Raw genomic sequence first — 24980 nt, forward strand, 5'->3', positions numbered from 1 at the left:
CAATGGAACCCCCCACATGTGTCCCCATTTTAGAAACTAAACCCCTCACATGATATAATAAGGGGTATAGTTAGCATTTATGCCCCACAGGTGTCTGACAGATTTTTGGAACAGTGATCCGTGAACAGGAAAAATGTAATTTTTGATCTGTCAAATGCCAGTGGTGTGTAAATGCTCACTGCACCCCTTATTAAATTTTGTGAGGGGTGTAGTTTCCAAAATGGGGTCACATGTGGGCGGGGGGGGGGGGTCTACTGTTCTGGCACCATGGGGCGCTTTGTAAACGCACAAGGCCCCCGACTTCTATTCAAACCAAATTCTCTCTCCAAAAGCTCAATGGTGCTCCTTCTCTCTTGAGCATAGTAGTGCGCCAGCAGAAAACTTGATGTCCACACATGGGGTATTTCCATATGAAGAAATGGGGTTACAAATTTTGGGGGGCATTTTCTCCCATTACCCCTTGTAAAAATGTAAAATTTGGTGAAAAACCAGCATTTTTGTGAAATTTTTTTTTTTCATTTACACATCCGACTTTATCGAAAAGTCGTCAAACTGTGGGTTGTTAAGGCTCACTGTACCCCTTGTTACGTTCCTTGAGGGGTGTAGTTTCCAAAATAGTATACCATTTGTTTTTTTTTGTTGTTTTTTTTTTTTTGCAGGTATGGCACCATAGAGGGCTTCCTAAATGTGACATGCCTCCCAAAAACCATTTCAGCAAAATTTACTCTCCAAAATTCAATTGTTGCTCCTTCCCTTCTGAGCCCTCTAGTGCACCCACAGAGCACTTAACATCCACATATTGAGGTATTTCCTTACTCAAGAGAAATTGCGTTACACATTTTTGGGGGCTTTTTCTCCTTTTACCCCTTGTAAAAAAATCAAAAACTGGTTCTACAAGAACATGCAAGTATTAATAATGAAGATTTTGAATTTTCTCCTTCACTTTGCTGCTATTCCTGTGAAACACCTAAAGGGTTAACAAACTTTCAGAATGTCATTTTGAATACTTTGAGGGGTGCAGTTTCTATAATGGGATCCCTTATGGTGTATTTTAATATGAAGGCCCTTCAAATCCACTTCAAAACTTCACAGGTCCATGAAAAATTCCGATTTAGAAAATTTCGTGAAAAATTTGAAAAATTGCTGTTGAACTTTGAAGCCCTTTGAGGTCTTCCAAAAGTAAAAACATGTCAACTTTATGATGCCAACATAAAGTAGACATATTGTATATGTGAATCAATATATAATTTAATTGGAATGTCTATTTTCCTTATAAGCAGAGAGCTTCAAAGTTAGAAAAATGCAAAATTTACAAATTTTTCATGATATTTTGGAATTTTTTTTTACCAAGAAATGATGCAAGTGTCAACGAGAATTTAGCATTTTGTTAAAGTAGAATATGTCACGAAAAAACAATCTTAGAATCAAATTTATAAGTAAAAGCATCCCAGAGTTATTAATGCTTAAAGTGACAGTGGTCAGATGTTCAAAAAATGCTCGGGTCCTTAAAGGGGTACTCCACTGGAAAACATTTTTTTTTTAATTTCCTTTGTCTGATCACAATGCTCTCTGCTAACACCTCTGTCCATTTTAGCATCTGTCTAGAGCAGGAGCAAATCCCCATAGAAAACCTCTTCTGCTATACACAGTTCTTGACAAGGTGTCAGCAGAGAGCCCTGTGGTCAGACACAAAGGAAATTAAAAATGAAAAAAGTACTTCTTTTGGATTATACAGCAGCTGACAAGTACTGGAAGGATTGAGATTTTTAAATAGAGGTAATTTACAAATCTGCTTAATTTTCTGGCACCAGTTGATTTAAAATAAAATGTTTTTAAGTGAAGTACCCCTTTAAGGTGAAAATGGGCTGGGTCCTTAAGGGGTTAAGCTTTTATGTTATGGCCAAACAGTGTATTTCTTACTGAATATGACATTAATTTAGAAAGTATGATATATCTGTATGCTTATTTGACTAAAAAATAATGTTAAATTTACAGCAAATGTAGTATTTTATAATAATATATCAATAATCATTTGTAACGTGTGTCAGACTTAGACATGCCCATTTTGGAAAACATGTACACTTATGCCATGCCCTAGTTCTGTATGAATGAAATCAATTATTCCACTTACTGTGACATATTGAAGAATACAGTGCTTTAAGTATTTAGCTTCACAGAAGAAAAGAAGAAAAAGCCTTATTACCATACCCATGGAAACCATGAATTTGGGTAATCCATGGATTCATTTGCAAATCTAATGAGCAGGCATAAAAAAGCCTCACATCTGCTGAATATGTGCTAGAAATGTTTATAACTTGAGTCTTCATAATGGGCTATGATTATCTAGCATAAAAAAAGATTCCCGAAAATGTGCAAGGAGGTCTCTAGACAAAACACAAAGACAGATATTAACTCTACATTCCACTAAGGCTTTTGTTTTTAATGTTACATTTAGTTCTCTTTAATTCATCCATAGCTTCAAAAGGGAACAAATGGACTCAAATAACTGTGTTGCCATGTAAAATGTTCATGCTATAATAGGTTCTTCTCCATCAGTTTAATATAACACCTGACGTTTTCAATGAAACAAAGTCAAATTATTATAAAAAATTAACCCCTCCGTGATACAGCAGATTTTCATTTTGCTTACATTTTTTTCCTCATTTAAAAAAGCCATAACTCTTTAACTTTTATCACCTACCGTATATACTCGAGTATAAGCCGACCCGAGTATAAGCCGAGACCCCTAATTTCAACCCAAAATCCCAGGAAAAGTTATTGACTCGAGTATAAGCCTAGGGTGGGAAATACCTCATCCCCCCCTGTCATCATCCAGACCCGTCATTAACATCCTCATCATCATCCCCTTGTCATCATCCCACACATCCCCCCTTCATCATCCCCTTATCATCCCACACATCCCCCCTTCATCATCCCCTTATCATCCCACACATCCCCCCTTCATCATCCCCTTATCATCCCACACATCCCCCCTTCATCATCCCCTTATCATCCCGCACATCCCCCCTTCATCATCCCCTTATCATCCCACACATCCCCCCTTCATCATCCCCTTATCATCCCACACCCCCCCCCCTTCATCATCCCCACACCCCCCCCTTCATCATCCTCTTCTCATCATTCGCCCTCAGTGGTCTTCAACCTGCGGACCTCCAGAGGTTTCAAAACTACAACTCCCAGCAAGCCCGGGCAGCCATCGGCTGTCCGGGCTTGCTGGGAGTTGTAGTTTTGAAACCTCCGGAGGTCCGCAGGTTGAAGACCACTGCGGCCTTCAACATCATCCAGCCCCCCTCTCACCCCCTTTAGTTCTGAGTACTCACCTCCGCTCGGCGCTGGTCCGGTCCTGCAGGGCTGTCCGGAGAGGAGGTGGTCCGGTGGGGAGGTGGTCCGGGCTGCTATCTTCACCGGGGGCGCCTCTTCTCCGCGCTTCCGGCCCGGAATAGAGCCGTTGCCTTGACAATGACGCAGAATTACGTTGGCAATGAACGCACCTCTGCGTCGTTGTCACGGCAACGTGACTATTCTGAGGCCGGGCCCGAAGCGCTTAGAAGAGGCCTCCCCGGTGAAGATAGCAGCCCGGAACCAGTATCCCACCGGACCACCTCCTCACCGGACAGCCCTGCAGGACCGGACCAGCGCCGAGCGGAGGTGAGTACTCAGAACTAAAGGGGGTGAGAGGGGCTGGATGATGTTGAAGGCCGCAGTGGTCTTCAACCTGCGGACCTCCGGAGGTTTCAAAACTACAACTCCCAGCAAGCCCGGACAGCCGATGGCTGCCCGGGCTTGCTGGAAGTTGTAGTTTTGAAACCTCTGGAGGTCCGCAGGTTGAAGACCACTGCGGGTGGGGGAGTTCACTCGAGTATAAGCCGAGGGGGGTGTTTTCAGCACGAAAAATCGTGCTGAAAAACTCGGCCTATACTCGAGTATATACGGTATTTAGTTGTCTTTATTCTGTAGCTCAGTACAATTATAACAGTTTTGTTTTCTTTTACTTAAAACAATAAATAATAAAAAATTATATATACAGTGTATATATATATATATATATATATATATATATATATATATATATACACTTATAATAGCCCCATTCTGATCCCAATAAAAAAATTTTTTCCAGTCTACGAATCAGCGTGAGGGCTGTTTTTTTACATGGGACTTTTTGACCACTTTTTATAATTTTTTTTCTGATATGTAATGTGACCAATAATCAGCAATTCTGCCATTTATTGTTTTTTTTTCTTCTTCTTCATTTTAACCACTTACGAACATATGCCGTAAATGTTCGGTTCTGCATTGAGCAACATTGCGCACAGCGGCATACATTTATGGTACGACTATGAAGCGATGCACAGGGGCTGCACTTACTTCACAGCGGGTGAGTTTCTGGCTACTAATAACCCCTTAAATGGGCACTGTCAGATACAAAAACTTTTGATATGTTGTAAAGCAGGCAAAACCAATAGGTTTTGCAATTGCCTTCATTAGAAAATTTTCAGTATTTTATACTGAAAAAGCCAGTCAAACAACTGTCCCCCCCTACCTGCTTGGACACATACTAGTCCTGCTGTGTCCATGCGTCATCACCAATGTCACGGACACACTTCCTTGATTGACAGCTGTGAGCGCAGGGCTCACAGCTGGAGGAAAAATCCTCCCACTGTCAGCTTGTGTCCCGCTACTGTCAGTGAGGACAAGCTGGGAGTTGTAGTTTTGCTAAAGCTAGGGGAGATGTGAGCAGACAGCACACTGAGGGAGGGGGTGGATACCTGCACAGTGAGGCCACACCCCCTCCCTTTGAGAGCAATTTAGACTAGTGAGCTAATTTAAAAGTGTAATAAAAAATAAAATAAAGGTGCTAGACACATAAAAATGAGATATACATGGTCAGGATTAGGTACTGAGTGATATATTTAAAAAAAATATTTTGTTGGATCTGACGGGTACGCCTTAACCCCTACAGTGACAAGTGAAAGTAAATCGTTGCCGGTTAGCTCAGAGAAATCGCAGGCATCCCGAACAGCTGTGACACAGCAGGAGGGTCCCTTTCCTTGCCTCCTGGTGTCCGATCGCCAATGACTGCTCAATGCCTGAGATCCAGGCATGAGCAGTCAAGCAGCAGAATCAGTAAATCAGTAAATCAGTAAAAGATCAGTGTGTGCAGTGTTATAGTCCCCTATGAGAGCTATAACATTGCAAAAAAAAGTGAAAAAAAAGTGAATAAAGATCATTTAACCTCTTCCCTAATAAAAGTTTGAATCGCCCCCCTTTTCCGTTAAAAAAAACAAAAAACTGTGTAAATAAAAATAAACATATGTGGTATCACCGTGTGTGGAAATGTCCAAATTATAAAAAATATATTGTTAATTAAACCTCACGGTCAATGGCGTATGCGCCAAAAAAATTCCAAAGTCCAAAATAATACCTTTTTGGTCACTTTTTAATATGATCAATAAGTCCTATGACTACAAATATGGTACCGCTAAAAACTTCAGATCACGGTGCAAAAAATAAGCCCTCATACCACCCCATACGCAGTAAAATTAAAAAGTTATAGGGGTCAGAAGATGACAATTTTAAAACGTATACATTTTTCTGCATGTAGTTATGATTTTTTCCAGAAGTACAACAAAATCAAACCTATATAAGTAGGGTATCATTTTAATCGTATGGACCTACAGAGTAAAGAAAAGGTATAATTTTTACCAAAATATTTACTGTGTAGAAACGGAAGCCCCCAAAAGTTACAAAATTGCTTTTTTTTTTTCAATTTTGTCTCATAATATTTTTTTTTTCCGTTTTGCCATAGATTTTTGGGTAGAATGACTGATAGTGGGGCAAACAATAAGCCATCATATGGATTTTTAGGTGCAAAATTGAAAGAGTTAGGATTTTTTAAAAGTAAGGAGGAAAAACGAACATGCAAAAAATGGAAAAACCCAGAGTCCTTAAGGACGCAGGATTTTTCAGTTTTTGCATTTTTGTTTCTTTCTCATCACCTTTCAATTTTGCACCTACAGACCCATATAAGGGCTTATTTTTTGCGCTTCCAATTGTACTTTATAATGACATCAATCGCAAAAAACAAAAAAAATTAACCACCATTTTGTAACTTTTGGGAGCTTTCGATTCTATTCAGTACACTTTTCGGTAAAAATGACACCATATATTTAGTCTGTAGGTCCATACGGTTATAAGGATACCTAATTTATATAGGTTTAATATTTTTTACTACTTAAAAAAAAATCATAACTACATGCACCAAAATTTGTATGTGTAAAATTGTAATTTTCTGACCCCTTTACTTTCTTACTTTTCCATATACGGGGATATATGAAGGCTCATTTTTTGCGCCATGATCTGAATTTTTTATTGGTACCATTTTTGGACTTTGAATTTTTTTTACGTGTACGCCATTAACCGTGCTGTTTAATTAACATTATAATTTCATAGTTTGGACATTTACACATGCGGCGATACCACATATGTTTATTTTCTATTAACATATTTTTTAAATGGGAAAAGGGGGGTGATTCAAACTTTTATTAGGGAAGGGGTTAAATGCCATTTATTAACAATTTTTTTTACACTTTTTTTTGCCGTGTTATAGCCCCCATAGGGGACTATAACATGCAATACCTTTATTGCAGACACTGATCAATGCAAAGCCATAGCATTGCATTGATCAGTGTTATCGGTGCTCTGCTGCTCCAGCCTGGATCTCAGGCACGGAGCAGCAGAGTGATGATCAGACGGTGGGAGACAACATGAGTACCCTCCTGCTGTCCTATCACCTGTTTGAGACGCCGCGATTTCACCGTGGCGGTCCCCAACAGCCCACTGAGCTAACTGGCAATGATTTTCTCCCATTTTAGACACCGGGGTAAACTTTGAGCACGGTGTCTTTAGACACGGTTAATACCGGAAAACAGCCCGATCGGCGATGTCCGATATTAGCTGCGGGTCCTGGCTGTGATAGCAACCGGGACCTGCCGCGTATGAAGCACGCTCAACTCCTGAGTGTGCTTCACATAACGGGAGCCGGCCACAAGTCTAATTTTATGCTTGTGGTCATTAAGGAGTTACGACCATATTTACCATCAAGAGTAAAAACGACCCCCCCCCCCCAAAAGTTACAAAAACATTTTCCCAATCCCCCCCCCAAAAAAATAATCTTTATTGCTATGACGAATAGTTTATGGTAAAATATAAGTTATTGCAATGTACAATTAGTTGCACAAAAAAGCCCTCACATGGCTCCGTGTCAAAAAAAATTCAAAAGCCTCTTAAAGGGGTACTCCAGTGGAATTTTTTTTTTAAATCACATTGTGCCAGAAAGTTAAACAGATTTGTAAATTACTTCTATTTAAAAATCTTAATCCTTCCAGTACTTATTAGCTGCTGTATGCTCCACAGGAAGGTCTTTTCTTTTTGAATTTCTTTCCTGTCTGACCACAGTGCTCTCTGCTGACACCTCTGTCCATGTCAGGAACTGTACAGAGCAGGAGAGGTTAGTATAGGATTGCTATGGAGATTTTCTCCTGCTCTGGACAATTCCTGAAATGGACAGAGGTGTCAGCAAAGAGCACTGTGGTAAGACAGAAAAGAAATTCAAAAGAAAGGAACTTCCTGTGGAGCATAAAGCAGCTGATAAGTAACATAGAAACATAGTTCATAACGTTGAGTCCATCAAGTTAAACCAATAACCCTAATGAGTCCATACTGAGTTGATCCAGAGAAAGGCAAAAAACCCTCATACTAGAGGCAAAAATTCCTTCCTGACTCCAAATATGGCAGTTAGAATAAATCCCTGGATCAACGTTCTGTCCCTATAACTCTAGTATGCATAACCTGTAATGTCATTATTCTCCAAAAATGTATCCAGGCCCCTTTTAAATTCTTTTACCAAGTTAACCATGACTTCCTCCTCAGGCAGAGAGTTCCACAGTCTCACTGCTCTAACAGTAAAGAATCCCCACATGTGCTGGTGTAGAAACCTTCTTTCCTCTAAACATAGAGGATGTCCCCTTGTTATAGACACAGTCCTGGGTATAAATAGATCATGGGAGAGATCTCTGTAAAGCCCTCTGATATATTTATACATAGTTATTAGGTCGCCCCTATTCTTCTTTTTTCTAAACTAAATAACCCTAATTCTGATAATCTCTCTGTGTACTGCAGTCCTCCCATTCCCCGTATTATTCTGGTTATCCGTCTTTGAACCTTCTCCAGCTCCACTATATCTTTCTTGTACACTAGTGCCCAGTACTGTACACAGTATTCCATGTGTGGTCTGACTAGTGATTTGTACAGCGGTAGAATTATTTCCTTGTCGTGGGCATCTATGCCCCTGTTGATGTACCCCATGATTTTATTTGCCTTGGCAACAGCTACCCTACACTGGTCACTACAGCTAAATTTACTGTTAACTAAGACTCCTAAGTCCTTTTCCATGTCAGTTGTCCCAAGTGTTCTCCCATTTAATACATAATCCCAGCCCGACAGGTATTTCTCCACAGTAGTTATTAATGTTTCCCTACATTTTGCCCTTTTCCCTACGTTTTGCTTTTTTTTTTTACAACTGCTCTGAGCTGTGCGGTTTTCCAGAGCTCAAATCCACTGAGTAAAATGGAGATTTGGTTGTTTTTTTTTTTTTGGTCACAAATTCTGCTGCAGACACAATTTGTGGGGCAATGTGCCAAATTTTGGAGCACTGTGCCACATTTTGGTGCACAACCCGACAAAACAGACCTGGTTTACAATAGTAAATTAGGGCCATTGAGTGTCATTAATAATAAATACAAAAAACTACTATATAAGGCTGGAATCACACATACATTTTTTAGGACATTTTTGGTGCAGTTTTGTAAGTCAAAGACCAGATTGAATACAAAATGAAGCAGCATTATTTATTCTTTATGTACTCAAGTAGAAGACAGACATGGTGCACATCTACAATCTTGCACAATGATCCAATTGCTTCTCAGCATAATTTCAAAAACTAACATGTTGTTAGTATATACGTTTTGATCATTGATAATTATTTATTCTTTATATGTACACTCATTGGATCTACTGTACCTCTGTATGCCTTTTTGATATACAAAAGCATTGAGTTTTTTTTTTCTGATTCTATACAAATTTCACAGAAAGAAATCATAGCATGGCTCATCATATGCTCTATGTACACAGGTGTTCTGTTGTAACTGTTTGTCTGCACAAGATTTACAGCCATTTTTTTAGGACTGAAATGCGATATATCAGGTATACCAGCTTGAACTGTCATACAAACAATAAAACAGTAGGACAGCAGACGACTGGATGAATGACAAAATAGTGTGGTCTTTTATTGTAGCCGCAGTGACACCAATAGGTGACATTTCAGAACGTATGTTTTTTTTTCATGTAGGGTACAGTCTTATTCCTCTACCCAGCTTGAATAGTATCTTATTGGTATCACTGGAGCTGAAAAAAAAAAAAGTTTCTACTTTTTTTGGAAATGTATCCAGTTGTGTGGTGTCCTACTTTTCTTGTCTAATTGTATTGGACTTCCAGACTCCCAGGGACGTGCAATGAACCAAAAACTTTAACACTACATAGGGGTGCTTGTGAATTTTGAAACTGTTATACCGGCCCCAGTGCAGGAAAGTAGTATAATATATGTATGATCTTTTTAATAAACTGGCGAATACCATTTAACAATTAATAATCATTTCATTATAATAATACATTGGTGTATTATTGCTAGATTTCATTTTTAAGGTTATAAGTTATTTTAAATTTTAAATTAAATATTAAAAACAGGTAGCTATTACTATATTTTATGCTCTGTATGTTAACACTGAGCATGCCCCTGATTTTTAGCCCAGTGTCTTGGATCTTCGGACAACCATTGCCCTTTACTGGCTATTTTCCGGATGCAGATGCAGTGAAGTATAATGGTGGAGCTGTCAGCTGCCAGGATACCATCCCCGCAATGTCTTGCATGCTATGATGTCATCATGACTGCCTGGGGATCCCATGCTACTAGATATTATTTTTGGGTGGTCTGTTGGGGAACTATAATCATTTGGGGACACAGGGAGCCCTATTACTATATAGGAAGACATAACCTGTGAGTCACAGGATCTAACTGCATTGTAACTTCTTTTACAGGCTGTAGACCTATGTAGTAAGTAGTACCGCGATATGGTTACTGCATTAGAGGAATAATGTGGAGGGATTATTTGGCCCTTGTCTAGTGCTGATAGTAAGTGCAGGACTGTATTATGATACAGACACACACACATACACACACACATATATATATATATATATATATGTACATTGTAGGGAACAGCTTACACGGTGGGGTCGGCAATGCCAGTATTCACACAAGCAGTAGGTTTTAAACGTCCAAGAGGATGTTTATTTAACTTATTTTAGGTACAAAGCATAGTGCAAATAAAACAACAACATCTAAGCCTTTCCGGCTCTAATTAAACATCAGGATACTTCACTATCCTACTGTGGGCCTAATGTCTGGCCCGAAGCAAACTCCCAAAATGTCCATAGAGGAAGGTTCAGACCTGGTAGGTTTCAGCTGCAGATCTGGCTGTGTCTGTTTCTCCTCTGTCTCTCCACCAATCAGCACAGGGAGCCTCACCTGAGAACACCTTGGAGTAGGGAAACCTGTAGTGGACTAGTGGTATGGAGTGGAGCACTCCCACATCCAACCTGTCCTCCAGTCCAGGATATCCAGCCCATGAAGTTTAAACAATAGAGGCCTAGCAGACTATGCTCTGCTAAAGCAGCATATCCTTCCGGATTTCATTTATTGTGCCTCGCTGAGGAAACCAGGTGAAATATACACCCCATCCACCACTTTCCCGTACACTTTACCACAAAATATACACAGATAATATATATATATATATTTATTTATTTATTTGGGGGAGGGGGTGCAGAGCTGATATATCTATGGATACAGGTTTCATGATAAAGTCAAATCTGGGAAGAGAATACGAATGTGGGGATATATCTACTTCTGTATTTTACAAATTGTTTTGAGTTGTTCTATATCGACACTAGTAGTCCAAGGCACCGAACTTGTAGCAAAAAGTTTTTTTGTTGTCCCATTTTATAAAGAACATGCACTGCAACATTTCTGGCAATTATGGCCTGGCTTATGAAACACTGTATACATTGGGCATGCATACATATAATGAATGGATAATCCAGGATTTATACACCAGGATGCTTGACACTCATGGATCAAATCTATTGGATTTCTTTATACAGGTATGACCTTTTTTTTAAAGTGTGCATCCAATGATGGCTCTGGCGGCAGGATATATGTGCAACTTTAGAGATCGCGATTTGCCCCAGGCTACATTGATCAGGATACAGATTTGCCAGAAGTCCCATACAAGTCTATGGGACTTCTGGCAAATTCGTTTGACCACTGTAGTCTCGGGCTTTGAAGTTACTGCAAAATTTTTACTATAAAAATATATCCTGCAACAGGAGCAATAGTAAGATGTACGATTTACTAAATACATATAGGCCCAAATTTATCAAACTGTGTTAGAGAAAGAATAGAGTGATTTTCCCACAACGACCAATCACAGCTCAGCTAACAAGCTCTGGTAAAGTGAAAGCTGAGCTGTAATTGGTTGTTGTGGGAAAATCACTCTATTTTTTCTCTCACACAGTTTGATAAATCTGGGGCATAGTGTATGTTTTTTTGATGGCTCTTTTTTGTGTTTAGAGTTTTCATTAAAATGTAGGTTTGAATGTTGATAGTAGAGAATAAATAGTGATCTATGCCCAAGAGGGTTAATTGTGATGGAGTATGTCTGTTTGGTATTGTTTTGTTTATTTCCTGTGGCTCGCATAGGCTATAATTGACCAAAATGTTCTCACAAACAATTGTTGTAAACTGTAGATCGGAATACTGGTGTAATGATCGCACCTGGCCAGGCTTCACATTCTGTGCTCTAGCCACTCAGGAGCTGAATGCGCCAGGCCAATGGGCTCTAGTCTTAGTGACCGTGAATGGGTCCTTATCAGGCTGAAGGCTGCTTTTAGTGAAAATTGTTGTTCCTTGCTCCCTGGCTCTGCTATGCATATCCTGTGTTTATTATTCTATTCTCTTATTATCCTGACCTTTGGCTTGTTCTTTGACTACTCATTGGCTAACTGTATCTGTACGGTAATACTCTCACTGGTAAAGACTTGGCCTGTTTGATTCTGATCTGTGCATTTCCTGTCTGTCTTTTTGTCTATAGTTCTGTGCCTGTTAACCCATTGTTTCCTGACCTGTTTCCCTGACTCTTGTACAGTGCTTGTTTACTTGTCTCGGACTTTTCTACGCCCTGCACTTTACTTAGTGTTGGGTTTGCCACCATGGTTAGGGCCATCGTATTAAGGAGGTGGGCCTCCCAAAAGTCAGGGACAGAGGTCTGGGGAGCCAGTTCGCCGCACTCCACCTGTCTACTCCATGTTCCCTGCTCTGGGTCTCCCCCCTCCTGCCGTAATGAATATGTAAACTATTTACACTCACGTTGCTAAAACTTAAGAGCCTACCAGTGCTTGCACTCCGCCCTCCTGTGCTCTGCTCAGAGCAGAGCACAGGCACTCACATTCTAGGGCTGTGATAGTGAATAGTTTGCGTTTTCCTTATGGGGGCCGGGCACAGCTGGGAATATGGTGGAGGCAGCTAATGTAGCCTGTGAATCTCTTTTTGAGATATATTTTCTAAGCAGCTGTGTCTCCTTTTTTTTATGTGAAACAAATTTTTGTTTTCACTCCATTTCTGTTGGTCTTTTTATATTAGGCTACAATCGGGTCACATTGCTGTTGGGAGCCCCTGTTGCAGAATGCCAGATAAAATAATGCAGCATATTTTGCTATTTTGTCTAGTAAAATGCCAGACACCATGATGGAAACCCTATAAATGAAATGGGTTGGGTTGAGTGTCGGTGAAAAAAAAAATGGTGGTGTGAAAAAAGCCCTAGTCCATTTTTATTTAGAATAGATATAACATACTGTAATAATATAACCACATACCTAAGCCTTTTAGAATTTTCTTATCCAGTTTTTGGTCTTTATTTAAAGTAGCTGATGAGGCATCCGATGAGGAACCTGCTTCTTTTGACTCCTCTGCATTTACATCCTCAGTATCTCCATCCTCATTTGCTTGTGCTTTATTTGGCAATCCACCAGTCTGGTTCTCAGCACTCACAGAATCGGGAGATGCGTAAGTCTGAATTATGTCTTCCAGCTGCCTGCTTAGCTCCTCTGAAATGTCATGCTCACCTGCTCCTGTATCGGCTTTACCAGGCTGCAGATCAGATACTTTTGGTGACACTTCCTCGAGAGATGATACACCATTTTGATCAGGAGGCAGGGGGTTATCATTTACTGGAAGCTGACTGTCTGCTTTATCATTGCTGTTCTCGTTGTTCTGCATTTTGTACCTACATGAGAGATGGAATATGATATTTTTCAATTAACACCATTCATTTACCAAATTATATTTTTAAACAATAAAGATATTATGGGCAGCACTAAAGAATAATGGACCTCCTGAAATATATGTAGGGGGTTTGGGTGCATGGGGCTTCTATTTCACGGAAAAGTACAAGAAACTGGAATTTTCCTGAACAGCATAATAAACTAGAGCTGGCCATAAACATAAAGATCTGATCACCTTATTTAAAAAAATTTGTTTTCATTAGAATACATTTACATTGCCCAACATTTATTTTTCTCAAATGACACTAAAGAAAATGCTACATACTACTTACTTCTGTCAATATATTAGACAAGCTGCAAGTGGATTCTTCCCAGAATTTCCCCTTGGCATGGGCCATTAAAGCGGTATTCCAGGAAAAAACTTGCTCCAGAAAGTTAAACAGATTTGTAAATTACTTCTATTAACCTCTTAAGGACACAGGACGTATGGGTACGTCCTGGGTCCCGGTCCTGCGATATAACGCGGGGTCACACAGTGACCCCGCATCATATCGCGGCGGGCCTGGCGTCATAGTGAAGCCGGGACCCGTCTCTAATAGTGCGCAGCACTGATCGCTGTGCCGCGCGCTATTAACCCTTTAGCCGCGCGCTCAAAGCTAAAAACGAAAGTAAAATGTGCCGGTTAGCTCAGGGAGCTGTTCGGGATCGCCGCGGTATAATTCCGGCATCCCAAACAGCTGTAGCACAGGAGGAGGTCTTCTTACCTTCTCCTGTGCTGTCCGATCGCCGAATGAATGTTTCAAGCCTGAGATCCAGGCTTGAGCATTCAATCGCCAAAAACACTGATTGATCCATTCCTATGGAGATGGATCAATCAGTGTAAAAGATCAGTTAATGCAATGTTATAGCCCCCTATAGGAGCTATAATATTGTATAAGAAAAGTGTAAAAAAATCATTAACCCTTTCAATTATCCCTTCCCCTAATAAAAGTTTGAATCACCCGGCATTTCCAAAAATAAAAAAAACATTATGTAAATAATAATAAAAATAAACATATGTGGTATTGCTGCATGTGGAAATGTCCAAATTATAAAAATATACCGCTTTTTAAACCGCTCGTTCAATGGCGTACGCGCAAAAAAATTCCAAAGTCCAAAATAGCGCATTTTTGATCACTTTTTATACCACAAAAAAGTGAATAAAAAGTGATCAAAAAGTCTGATCAGAACAAAAATGGTACCGCTAAAAACTTCAGATGACGGCACAAAAAATTAGTCCTCAAAGCGCCCTGAACACAGAAATAATAAAAAAGTTATAGGGGTCAAAAGATGACCATTTTAAACGTATACATTTTCCTGCATTTATTCATGATTTTTTTCGGAAGTGATACAAATTCAAACCTATACAAGTAGGGTATCATTTTAACCGTATGGACCTACAGAATAAAGATAAGGTATCATTGTCGACAAAAAATGTACTGCGTAAAAACAGAAGCCCCCAAAACTTGCAAAATAGTGTTTTTTCATCAATTTTGGCGCACATAGATTTTTTTTCCCGTTTCACCGTAGATTGTTGGGTAAAATGACTAATGTCATTACAAAGTAGAATTAGTGACGCAAAAATTAAGCCATTATGTATAATTTTAGGTGAAAATTTTTAAGAGTTATGATTTTTTAAAGTTAAGGAGGAACAATTGAAAATGAAAAAACGGAAAAAGCCTGGGTCCTTAAGGGGTTAAAAAAAATCTAAATCCTTCTAGTAGTTATCAGCTGCTGAAGTTGAGTTGTTCTTTTCTGTCTGATAAAAGTGCTCTCTACTGACACCTCTACTTTTCTCAGGAACTGTCCAGAGTAGGAGCAAATCCCCATAACAAACCTCTAATGCTTCGGACAGTTCCTGAGACAAGCAGAGGTGTCAGAAAGACTGTTGTCAAAAAGAAAAGAACAACTCAACTTCAGTAGCTGATAACTACTGGAAGGGTTAAGATTTTTTAATAGAAATAATTTACAAATCTGTTTAACCCCTTAAGGACCAAGGACGTACCGGTACGTCCTTGGTCCTGCTCTTCTGATATAACGCGGGGTTACACAGTAACCCCGCGTCATATCATGGCGGGCCCGGCGTCATAGTGAAGCCGGGACCCGCCTCTAATAGCGCGCAGCGCCGATCGCGGCGCCGCGCGCTATTAACCCTTTAGCCACGCGCTCAGAGCTGAGTGAAAGTGAAAGTGAAAGTTCCCGGCTAGCTCAGTCGGGCTGTTCGGGATAGCCGCGGCTAATCGCGGCATCCCGAACAGCTGACAGGACAGCGGGAGGGCCCCTACCTGCCTCCTCGCTGTCCGATCGCCGAATGACTGCTCAGTGCCTGAGATCCAGGCATGAGCAGTAATCCGGCAGAATCGTTGATCACTGGTTTCTTATGAGAAACCAGTGATCAACATAGAAGATCAGTGTGTGCAGTGTTATAGGTCCCTATGGGACCTATAACACTGCAAAAAAAAAGTGGAAAAAAAAGTGAATAAAGATCATTTAGCTCCTCCCCTATTAAAAGTTGTAATCACCCCCCTTTTCCAATAAAAAAAAAAACACAGTGTAAATAAAAATAAATATAAACAGATATGGTATCACCGCGTGCGGAAATGTCCGAATTATAAAAATATATAATTAATTAAACCGCTCGGTCAATGGCGTGCGCGCAAAAAAATTCCAAAGTCCAAAATAGTGCATTTTTGGTCACTTTTTATATCATTAAAAAATGAATAAAAAGCGATCAATAAGTCCTATCAAAGCAAAAATGGTACCGTTAAAAACCTCAGATCACGGCGCAAAAAATGAGCCCTCATACCGCCCCATACACGGAAAAATAAAAAAGTTATAGGCGTCAGAAGATGACAATTTTAAACATATTAATTTTCCTACATGTAGTTATGATTTTTTCCAGAAGTCGGACAAAATCAAACCTATATAAGTAGGGTATCATTTTAATCGTATGGACCTACAGAATACATATCAGGTGTCATTTTTACCGAAAAATTTACTATGTAGAAACGGAAGCCCCCAAAAGTTACAAAACAGCGTTTTTTTTTCAATTTTGTCGCACAATGATTTTTTTTCCTGCTTCACCGTAGAATGTTGGGCAAAATGACTGACGTCATTACAAAGTAGAATTGGTGGCGCAAAAAATAAGCCATCGTATGGATTTTTAGGTGCAAATTTGAAAGAGTTATGATTTTTTAAAGGCAAGGAGCAAAAAACGAAAATGCAAAAACGGAAAAACCCCCGGTCCTTAAGGGGTTAAAGGAAAATGGTCACCTGTTTACCCGCACCATAACCCGATATACCAGGTTATAGTGCGGATGAACAGGAGACCGATGCGGAGTCTCGGACTGCCTTACCTACCTGCAGTCCGGAGCCCAAATCCCCCTCTTCCAGCGTTGACTTGCGCTATGAGGCGGGCCCTCCGGCTAGATTTAAATATTCATAAGCACCGGTCACCATTTGCAGGTGACTGTTTTCCTTTAATTTTCGGAAGCAAGTTGATGTAAAAAAAAAAAAAGTTTTTTCCTGGAATACCCCTTTAAATTTTGTTTTCTCTGAAATACTGTAGCATTTTAGAGTAAAACTGTTTGTAGTGAGGGAGCCTGTCTGGATTTCCTGCTGCCCGTAGTTCAGACAGCGTAAATCTTATTTTTATTTGGACTGTGAGCTTGGAGCGTGTAACATTCACAAATCTGTAGAGAGTAGATTCATGTGCACATGCTAACAAAGCCACCCATAAATAAAGTGACATCTATTGTCACGCCTCTTAGTAAATCCCGTGGTTCTGTAGCTGCCGTTGCGCCAAGTGTAGAAATAGACACCAGATCGGAGCTGATGTGAATCTATGCACCTTTTATGCACAAGTATTCCCCAAAGTCCTGTAAGGAGAGTGTGCCCCCTGCACACCCTCTCCACTCCTAGAAATGGAAATATTTTTTATAATTTATATTCCAATACATTATAAGTTAAAAAGCTAAAATGTTCTAGATAGGCAGGGTTCACATTATATAAAATTATATATATCAACAGACTGTCATGGATACGTTTTTGTAGAGAACACAAAAGTTTAATAGTCTATGCTTAACAGAAAAAGAACAGAAACAAACAGAAGGCGAAAAAGTATACAACTTATTCTTGACAAATGATGACAAAAATGTGAAACCAGATGTCTCAAACGTGATGTGAATTTAGCCTTACATTATTTCTGTCCAGTACATTTTACTAGTAACATGACCAGAAAAATACTCACAAGAAACATATTTCAAATCAATTTAAGATTGTCCCAATTTCCTCTGTTCATAACCAGGCATATTTTTTTTCCAGCATATGCAGGTTTGAAAGCAAAAACGTTGTTTCTTGTTTCGGTATTAAAATAATTTTGCACCTTTTTTCCAAATGACAAATGTTACTATTAATTGCTTTTATTTTGTATGGTTACTTATATTTTATGTTAAGTGTTTACATTGTTTATACATAAAAGTCCTTTAAAGACATTTTAACAATACATTTTTTGTTGCTAACTTCCCTTTTTACTTTACCTGGCACATGAGCTTTTAGCTTAGTTATAGGGTAAAACATCTCCCTTTAAAGGGTTACTCCAGTGGAAAACTTTTTTTTTTTTTTTTTTTTAAATCAACTGGTGCCATAAAGTTAAACAGATTTGTAAATTGCTTCTATTAAAAAAATCTTAAACCTTCCAGTACTTATTAGCTGCTGAATACTACAGAGGAAATTCTTTTCTTTTTGGAACACAGTGCTCTCTGCTGATTCACGAGCACAGTGCTCTCTGGTGACATCTCTGTCCATTTTAGGAACTGACCAGAGTAGCATATGTTTGCTATGGGGATTTTCTCCTACTCTGGACAGTTCTTAAAATGGACAAAAATGTCAGCAGAGAGCACTGTGCTCGTGATTTCAGCAGCGAGCACTGTGTTCCAAAAAGAAAATAATTTCCTCTGTAGTATTCAGCAGCTAATAAGTACTGGAATGATTAAGATTTTTTAATAGAAGTAATTTACAAATCTGTTTAACTTTTTGGCACCAGTTGATTTAAAAAAAAAAAAAAAAAAAGTTTTGCAACACTGGAGTACCCCTTTAAACAGATCTGTAAATTACTTCTATGAAAAAAAAAAATCTTAATCCATCCAGTACTTTGTATGGGCTATATACTACAGAGGAAATGCTTTTTAGATTTCTCTGATGTCATGACCATGGCTCTCTGCTGACCTCTGCTGTCCATTTTAGGAACTGTCCAGTGAAGCATATGTTTGCTATGGGGATTTACTCCTGCTCTGGACAGTTCCCAGAATGAACAGCAGAGGTCAGCAGAGAGCACTGTGGTCATGACATCGAAGACATCTAAAAAGTAAAGCATTTCCTCTGTAGTATATAAAGCCCCTAAAAAGTACTGGAAGGATTAAGATTTTTAATAGAAGCAATTTACAAATCTGTTTAACTTTCTGGCACCAGTTGATAAAAAAAAAAAAAAAGTTTTCCATGGGAGTACCCCTTTAACCCCTTAAGGACGCAGGACGTAAATGTACGTCCTGGTGCAGTGGTACTTAACGCACCAGGACGTACATTTACATCCTGTGCGTAACCGCGGGCATCGGAGCGATGCCCGTGTCATGCGCGGCTGATCCCGGCTGCTGATCGCAGCCAGGGACCCGCCGGCAATGGCCGATGCCCGCAATCTCGCGGGCGTCCGCCATTAACCCCTCAGGTGCCGGGATCAATACAGATCCCGGCATCTGCGGCAGTACGCGATTTCAATGAATGATCGGATCGCCCGCGCTGCTGCTGCGGGGATCCGATCATTCAGAACGCCGCACGGAGGTCCCCTCACCTTCCTCCTTCCGGCTCCCGGCGTCTTCTGCTCTGGTCTGAGATCGAGCAGACCAGAGCAGAAGATGACCGATAACACTGATCTGTTCTATGTCCTATACATAGAACAGATCAGTAATAGCATCATGGTATTGCTATGAATAGTCCCCTATGGGGACTATTCAAGTGTAAAAAAAAATGTAAAAAAATAAAAGTAAAAAAAAAGTGAAAAATCCCCTCCCCCAATAAAAAAGTAAAACGTCAGTTTTTTCCTATTTTACCCCCAAAAAGCGTAAAAAATAAATTTAATAGACATATTTGGTATTGCCGCGTGCGTAAATGTCCGAACTATTAAAATAAAATGTTAATGATCCCGTACGGTGAACGGCGTGAACGTTAAAAAAAAAAAAGTCCAAAATTGCTATTTTTTTAATACATTTTATTTAAAAAAAATTATAAAAAATTTTAATAAAAGTTTTTTATATGCAAATGTGGTATAAAAAAAAGTACAGATCATGGCGCAAAAAATGAGCCCCCATACCACCGCTTATACGGAAAAATAAAAAAGTTAGAGGTCATCAAAATAAAGGGATTATAAACGTACTAATTTGGTTAAAAAGTTTGTGATTTTTTTAAAGCACAACAATAATATAAAAGTATGTAATAATGGGTATCATTTTAATCGTATTGACCCTCAGAATTAAAGTAAATTGTACGGCGTGAAAACGAAACCTTCCAAAATTAGCAAAATTGCGTTTTTCTTTTTAATTTCCCCACAAAAATTGTGTTTTTTGGTTGCGCCATACGTTTTATGATATAATGAGTGATGTCATTACAAAGGACAACTGGTCACGCAAAAAGCAAGCCCTCATATTAGTCTGGTGATGAAAATATAAAAGAGTTATGATTTTTAGAAGGCGAGGAGGAAAAAACAAAAACGTAAAAATGTTATTGTCTGAGTCCTTAAGGCCAAAATGGGCTGAGTCCTTAAGGGGTTAATAGACTGCAGATCTGGTCTGGGTCTGGTAAGACCCAGCAGTTCCTGTAACTACTTTGGAATCACTTGATCCCCTATAAGCTCTGTATATAACTTGTAGAAGCTATCTGGTGATCCTTACTGTGAACTACTAGCTCTATTCTACTGCTGCACTTTCTCCCACCACTTCTGCATGATTTCCATAATCTTGGGCATGCCCCTTTAATGGCCTACTATTCCATGCGACTAATTTTACTTTTACTGATCTTCTACTTTGATGTCAGAGCAAGTGTTCTTGGGGAGTTTCGTATACACCAAAAACCTAAAGGATCATGATTCTTCTTCCTCTACACACATGCGCACACATGCGCACACACACACACACACACACACACACACGTATAGGACAAATTGGAGAGCAGCACATCAAGTCCACAATATAGGTGGTGCATGCCTTGGTCTAAGGCACAGTGCACATCCTAGAAAAAGCAGTAGCTGCAGCACTCAAATCTGCATAAGTAAAGGTGTTTTATTCCATGATAATACAGAGCAACATTTCTGCTGCTATTGCAACCTTTCTCGAAAAAAAGTATAGTATATTATGTCAGGACTCCCAGTTTGAGAAACCAACTTTATGTGCGAAACAACAGCTGCTCTAAGCTCTACATACTTGTGTCTATTTCCAGCCCCACACAAAAGGATGAGTAAAAGCTTCCAAGTCTTGAATCTTGTATTTGAAATATTTATTAGATAAAGTTCCATTCTTTTGCAGAATTACTGCTGAATATAATATGATAGTATACTGAACACTATTTATTGTAATATATATGTATATGGTATAATGTACCCACTGCTGCTAATTTTACATATCAGTCAAAAATACATACAAATTGCTTTTTAAAATCCTCAGTGGACCCTGTGTGTGAATGCCCCCACCAAAATTATTGTTGGTCAGTCAGACATTTTCCTGTGTAAACAGGGCATGTTCTGCTAACAGTGATGTAAGTGAAGAACAGCTTTAATGATGCAGTGATAAAGCCCAGTAAAGGCTATTGATGAGAGTGTATATACTGGATCAACATTCATATAAAACATATGTCTGCCTGCCTAGACGGACCCATATTCACCTCACTATTCCTATGTCCTCTTGAGTATAAATATGTGACTTTCTTACTATTGGGAAAAACCTGATGAAGAGAACATGGTAGTCACAAAAGCTTGCTGTGTGTCATCATGTTGTCAGTAAGCTATTTAACCCCTTAATGACCAAGCCCATTTTCACCTCAAGGACCAGGCCAATTTTATTTTAGCGTTTTCGTTTTTTCCTCCTCGCCTTCTAAAATCCATAACTCCTTTATATTTCCATGTACAGACCCATATAAGGGCTTGTTTTTTGCTTGACCAATTGTACTTTGTATTGAAACCTCTCATTTTACCATAAAATGTACGGCGAACCCCCCAAAAAATAAATGAAAACCTAAATTTTGCACATTTTGGAGGGTTTTGTTTTCACACTGTGCATTTTACGGTAAAAATGATAGGTGTTCTTTATTCTGTGGGTCAATACAATTACCTTCCTTGCAAGGGCTTACAATCTACAAGGAGAGGGGAAGGAAAGGTGAGGAGGAGAGCAAGTCATCTGTGGGCAGGTGAAGTAGCCATTAAAGGGGTACTTTACCCCTAGACATCTTATCCCCTATCCAAAGGATAGGTGATAAGATGTCTGATCGCGGGGGTTCCACCGCTCTCTCTTACAGCACCCTGTGTCATGGGTATGACAATCGCCATGCCCCCCCCATAGACTTACATTGAGGGGGCGGGTCGTGATGTCATGAGGGGGCGGGGCTGTGACGTCACGATACCATGACCCCTGTATCGCCCGTCATCAGGGACAGAGCAAAGTTCTCTCTGTGCAGCAGATGACATAAGGTGCTGCAGGAGAGATCTCGGGGGTTCCAAGTGGCGGGACCCCAGTGATCAGACATCTTATTTCCTATCTTTTGGATAGGGATAAGATGTCTAGGGTTGTAGATGGACTTATATGTCATGGTGAAGAGTTTAAATTGAATTTGTTGGGCAACAGGTAATCAATGAAGGGATTGGCACAGAGGCAAGGCAGTCTGATGACTGGAAATGTATGTTTGTTTGTTTTATCACTGTTATAAGAGAGATATTCTAAGCTCTAATCATGTTAACGCTTTATCTAATATTGAATAGATTTTGTCCTCCCATTGTCTTATTGTAGTCAATTACAACACAGACCTGGTATGCAAAATCAAAAGGCCATGCCAGGATCAGCTGTCATGGTCCCATTTAGACAGTCCCTGTTTCTTATGGCCAGGGTCGAGCTCTAAGGGGTGAGCTGAGTTTGGAGAGTTGCTAAAAGGGATCTTTCTCTTGTTCTGGTGGATTCTATGCTAGCCGTGGCATATAAAAAACTCGGCAACCTCTCCAGTGCAGTGGTCGAATATACACTGCTCTACATTTAAATTGCTATACCAAAAAGTCATGGAGTTATGGAAATCACGGGATCAATAGACATGTTAATGATAAAAAATGTAAACTAAATATTAAAAACTATCTTGATTTATTCAGTATCGAGTATCAGTGCCCCACGCAGAAATACATGCACTTACGTGTATTAGAATGCTATTAACAAGGTTCTTTATAGTTGGCGTACAAATCATCAAGATCCGCTGCTGCCAACTCCCTTTGTAATTGCTGACCAATGATATCATAGATGTGTTTGATGGAAGACAAGTCCAGTCCACAGACACTGCAGGCCATGGCAGCTTCTCACAGTAGCATGTGCGGCCATGCGTTATAAGGAAAAACATCTCCTGCAACACTTTAGTAAAATGGCCGTACTACTGATTCTATGACTATAAGACTAGAAGCTTCCAACCACTGTACATTGTGCCACCACAATGGTGTGATATTCCTTTGTGAAGGCCTTTTTTATGGCATTGCCCGTGTAATATCAATGGGTCCCCGTGTGCCCTGTACTCAATTTAAATACCCTCGTGCTATTTGATAGCAATGCAAAAAGTTTTCTTAAAAGCCTTAACCCCTTGCACATGACAGCAAGAAACCATTCAATAGACATGTAATGGGGTTTAACAGGCACTAGTAATGTGGTTTACCAGATACCAAATATAATAGAACAGAACAGGCATAATACAGTAAGTATTGGGGGCAGTAGATCATAGTGACATAAAGTAGGCATAGTGACATCAAAGTATAGCTACACATATCCTTCCCTACACATTCCATCCATGATAACTGTCTTTGACTGTTTCACCCACTGGAAAATTCACCGTCCTGACAAGATCATTTAATGCATTAAGACCATAACACTTTACAATACACTATTTGACGCCCTAGGCTTTGTATATGACATCCAATTTTACTGGCAGTACAAAATGGATCACTATGTGTCATTCTTCTTATTTCTGACTACAATCTGTCAGTGTAGATGTTTGCCTCTGTGCAACTCTTGCTGTCATCTTTGTTCTCCCAACCAGTAGGACATACAACATTTAGCAGTGCAGACCTCCTGGTCTACGTGTGTGTCTATATGCCATAACTGACATGTCGATGAACAGGAGGTATCACGCAATCTGAATGTACTGACTTGATCCTATTTCTGAGGATTCCTGTGGCTGAAAAAAATAGCTTTTGGACTGGCTTTTAAAGCATTGAAGCCCCTACCACATGCCACAGTGCAAGGTGCTTAAAAATTGGATCATTTGCAAATCTTAGTGACACTTAAAACCCCATGAAGGACAAGCTGCAAGGTTATGCAAACTAAGGAAGTAACATTTTCACTGAAGGAATGTAATTGGATCTTTAGTTTAAAGTATGTAGTGATCCAGCGATGCAGGGTGGCTACAGATCTAAGTAATGTTATTTGAAGTTGATAAAGTGGTTAATTCTCTGTTTTAACTTGTGAACTATTTTTGTGTTCTGTTGCCTCTGACCTGTCTTAACCTGACCTGATTTGATACCACAAACCAGTTTTACCTGATCTTTTTTTATTTCCTGGTCTGACTACACGCCTGATTTCACCATACTATCGCATTCAGCATTGGCCTGACCTCTTTTGCCAAGCTATATACTAGTATCTACACTTCATCAACTACCACTGAGTGGTCCAATTCTGCATGACTTTTAGTTTTCTGGTAGTAAGTACCCCTCTAAATTCACCCATCGTATTCTGGTTCCACCTACTCTAGAAATGATCTAATGAACCAAACTCAAGACTAGCTCAGGACACCTAAGTACCTCTTGAACCACAGTCTTACAATGGAGGCTCCTAAAAATGATAAATTGTTCCTTTTTGGTGTTTCACAGAAACGACCACATTGCAGTATTGCCAGAATTATAATACTTATCAACTAGGCCTACAAAGTCCATTTCTGTTATGGTCTACTTCCCAAGAAGTGCCATATTTCTTGCCATTTTTACAATCTGACAAAACAGTAGGGAAGATAAATAATTTTGAGAAAGTTGCATGTAATTAAATGAAGAATAAATAAGCAAAGCTGAGATGCTGGTTTTGCCATGAATTTTAATTTGTTTGTTTCAATTATGTTTTTTTTAATCTTATTTAGTTCACATCTTGTAAATGACACCTATTAGATGGAGTGAACTCTCCACTTAT

At 39.5% G+C, this 24980-nt stretch overlaps 1 protein-coding gene across 1 annotated transcript in view; it reads right to left on the reverse strand.

Moving 5' to 3' along the window:
* Nucleotides 1-13474, reverse strand: part of TXLNB (taxilin beta) — a 90900-nt gene extending 77426 nt beyond the window's left edge. The window contains exon 1 of the mRNA XM_056563337.1: nucleotides 13072-13474. Within this exon, the coding sequence (XP_056419312.1) occupies nucleotides 13072-13474 (403 nt within the window). The remainder of the gene's footprint in view (nucleotides 1-13071) is intronic.
* Nucleotides 13475-24980: the final 11506 nt, after the last annotated feature.

This window comes from Hyla sarda, chromosome 3 (assembly GCF_029499605.1).
Source record: "Hyla sarda isolate aHylSar1 chromosome 3, aHylSar1.hap1, whole genome shotgun sequence".
Taxonomy (NCBI): Eukaryota; Metazoa; Chordata; class Amphibia; order Anura; family Hylidae; genus Hyla; species Hyla sarda.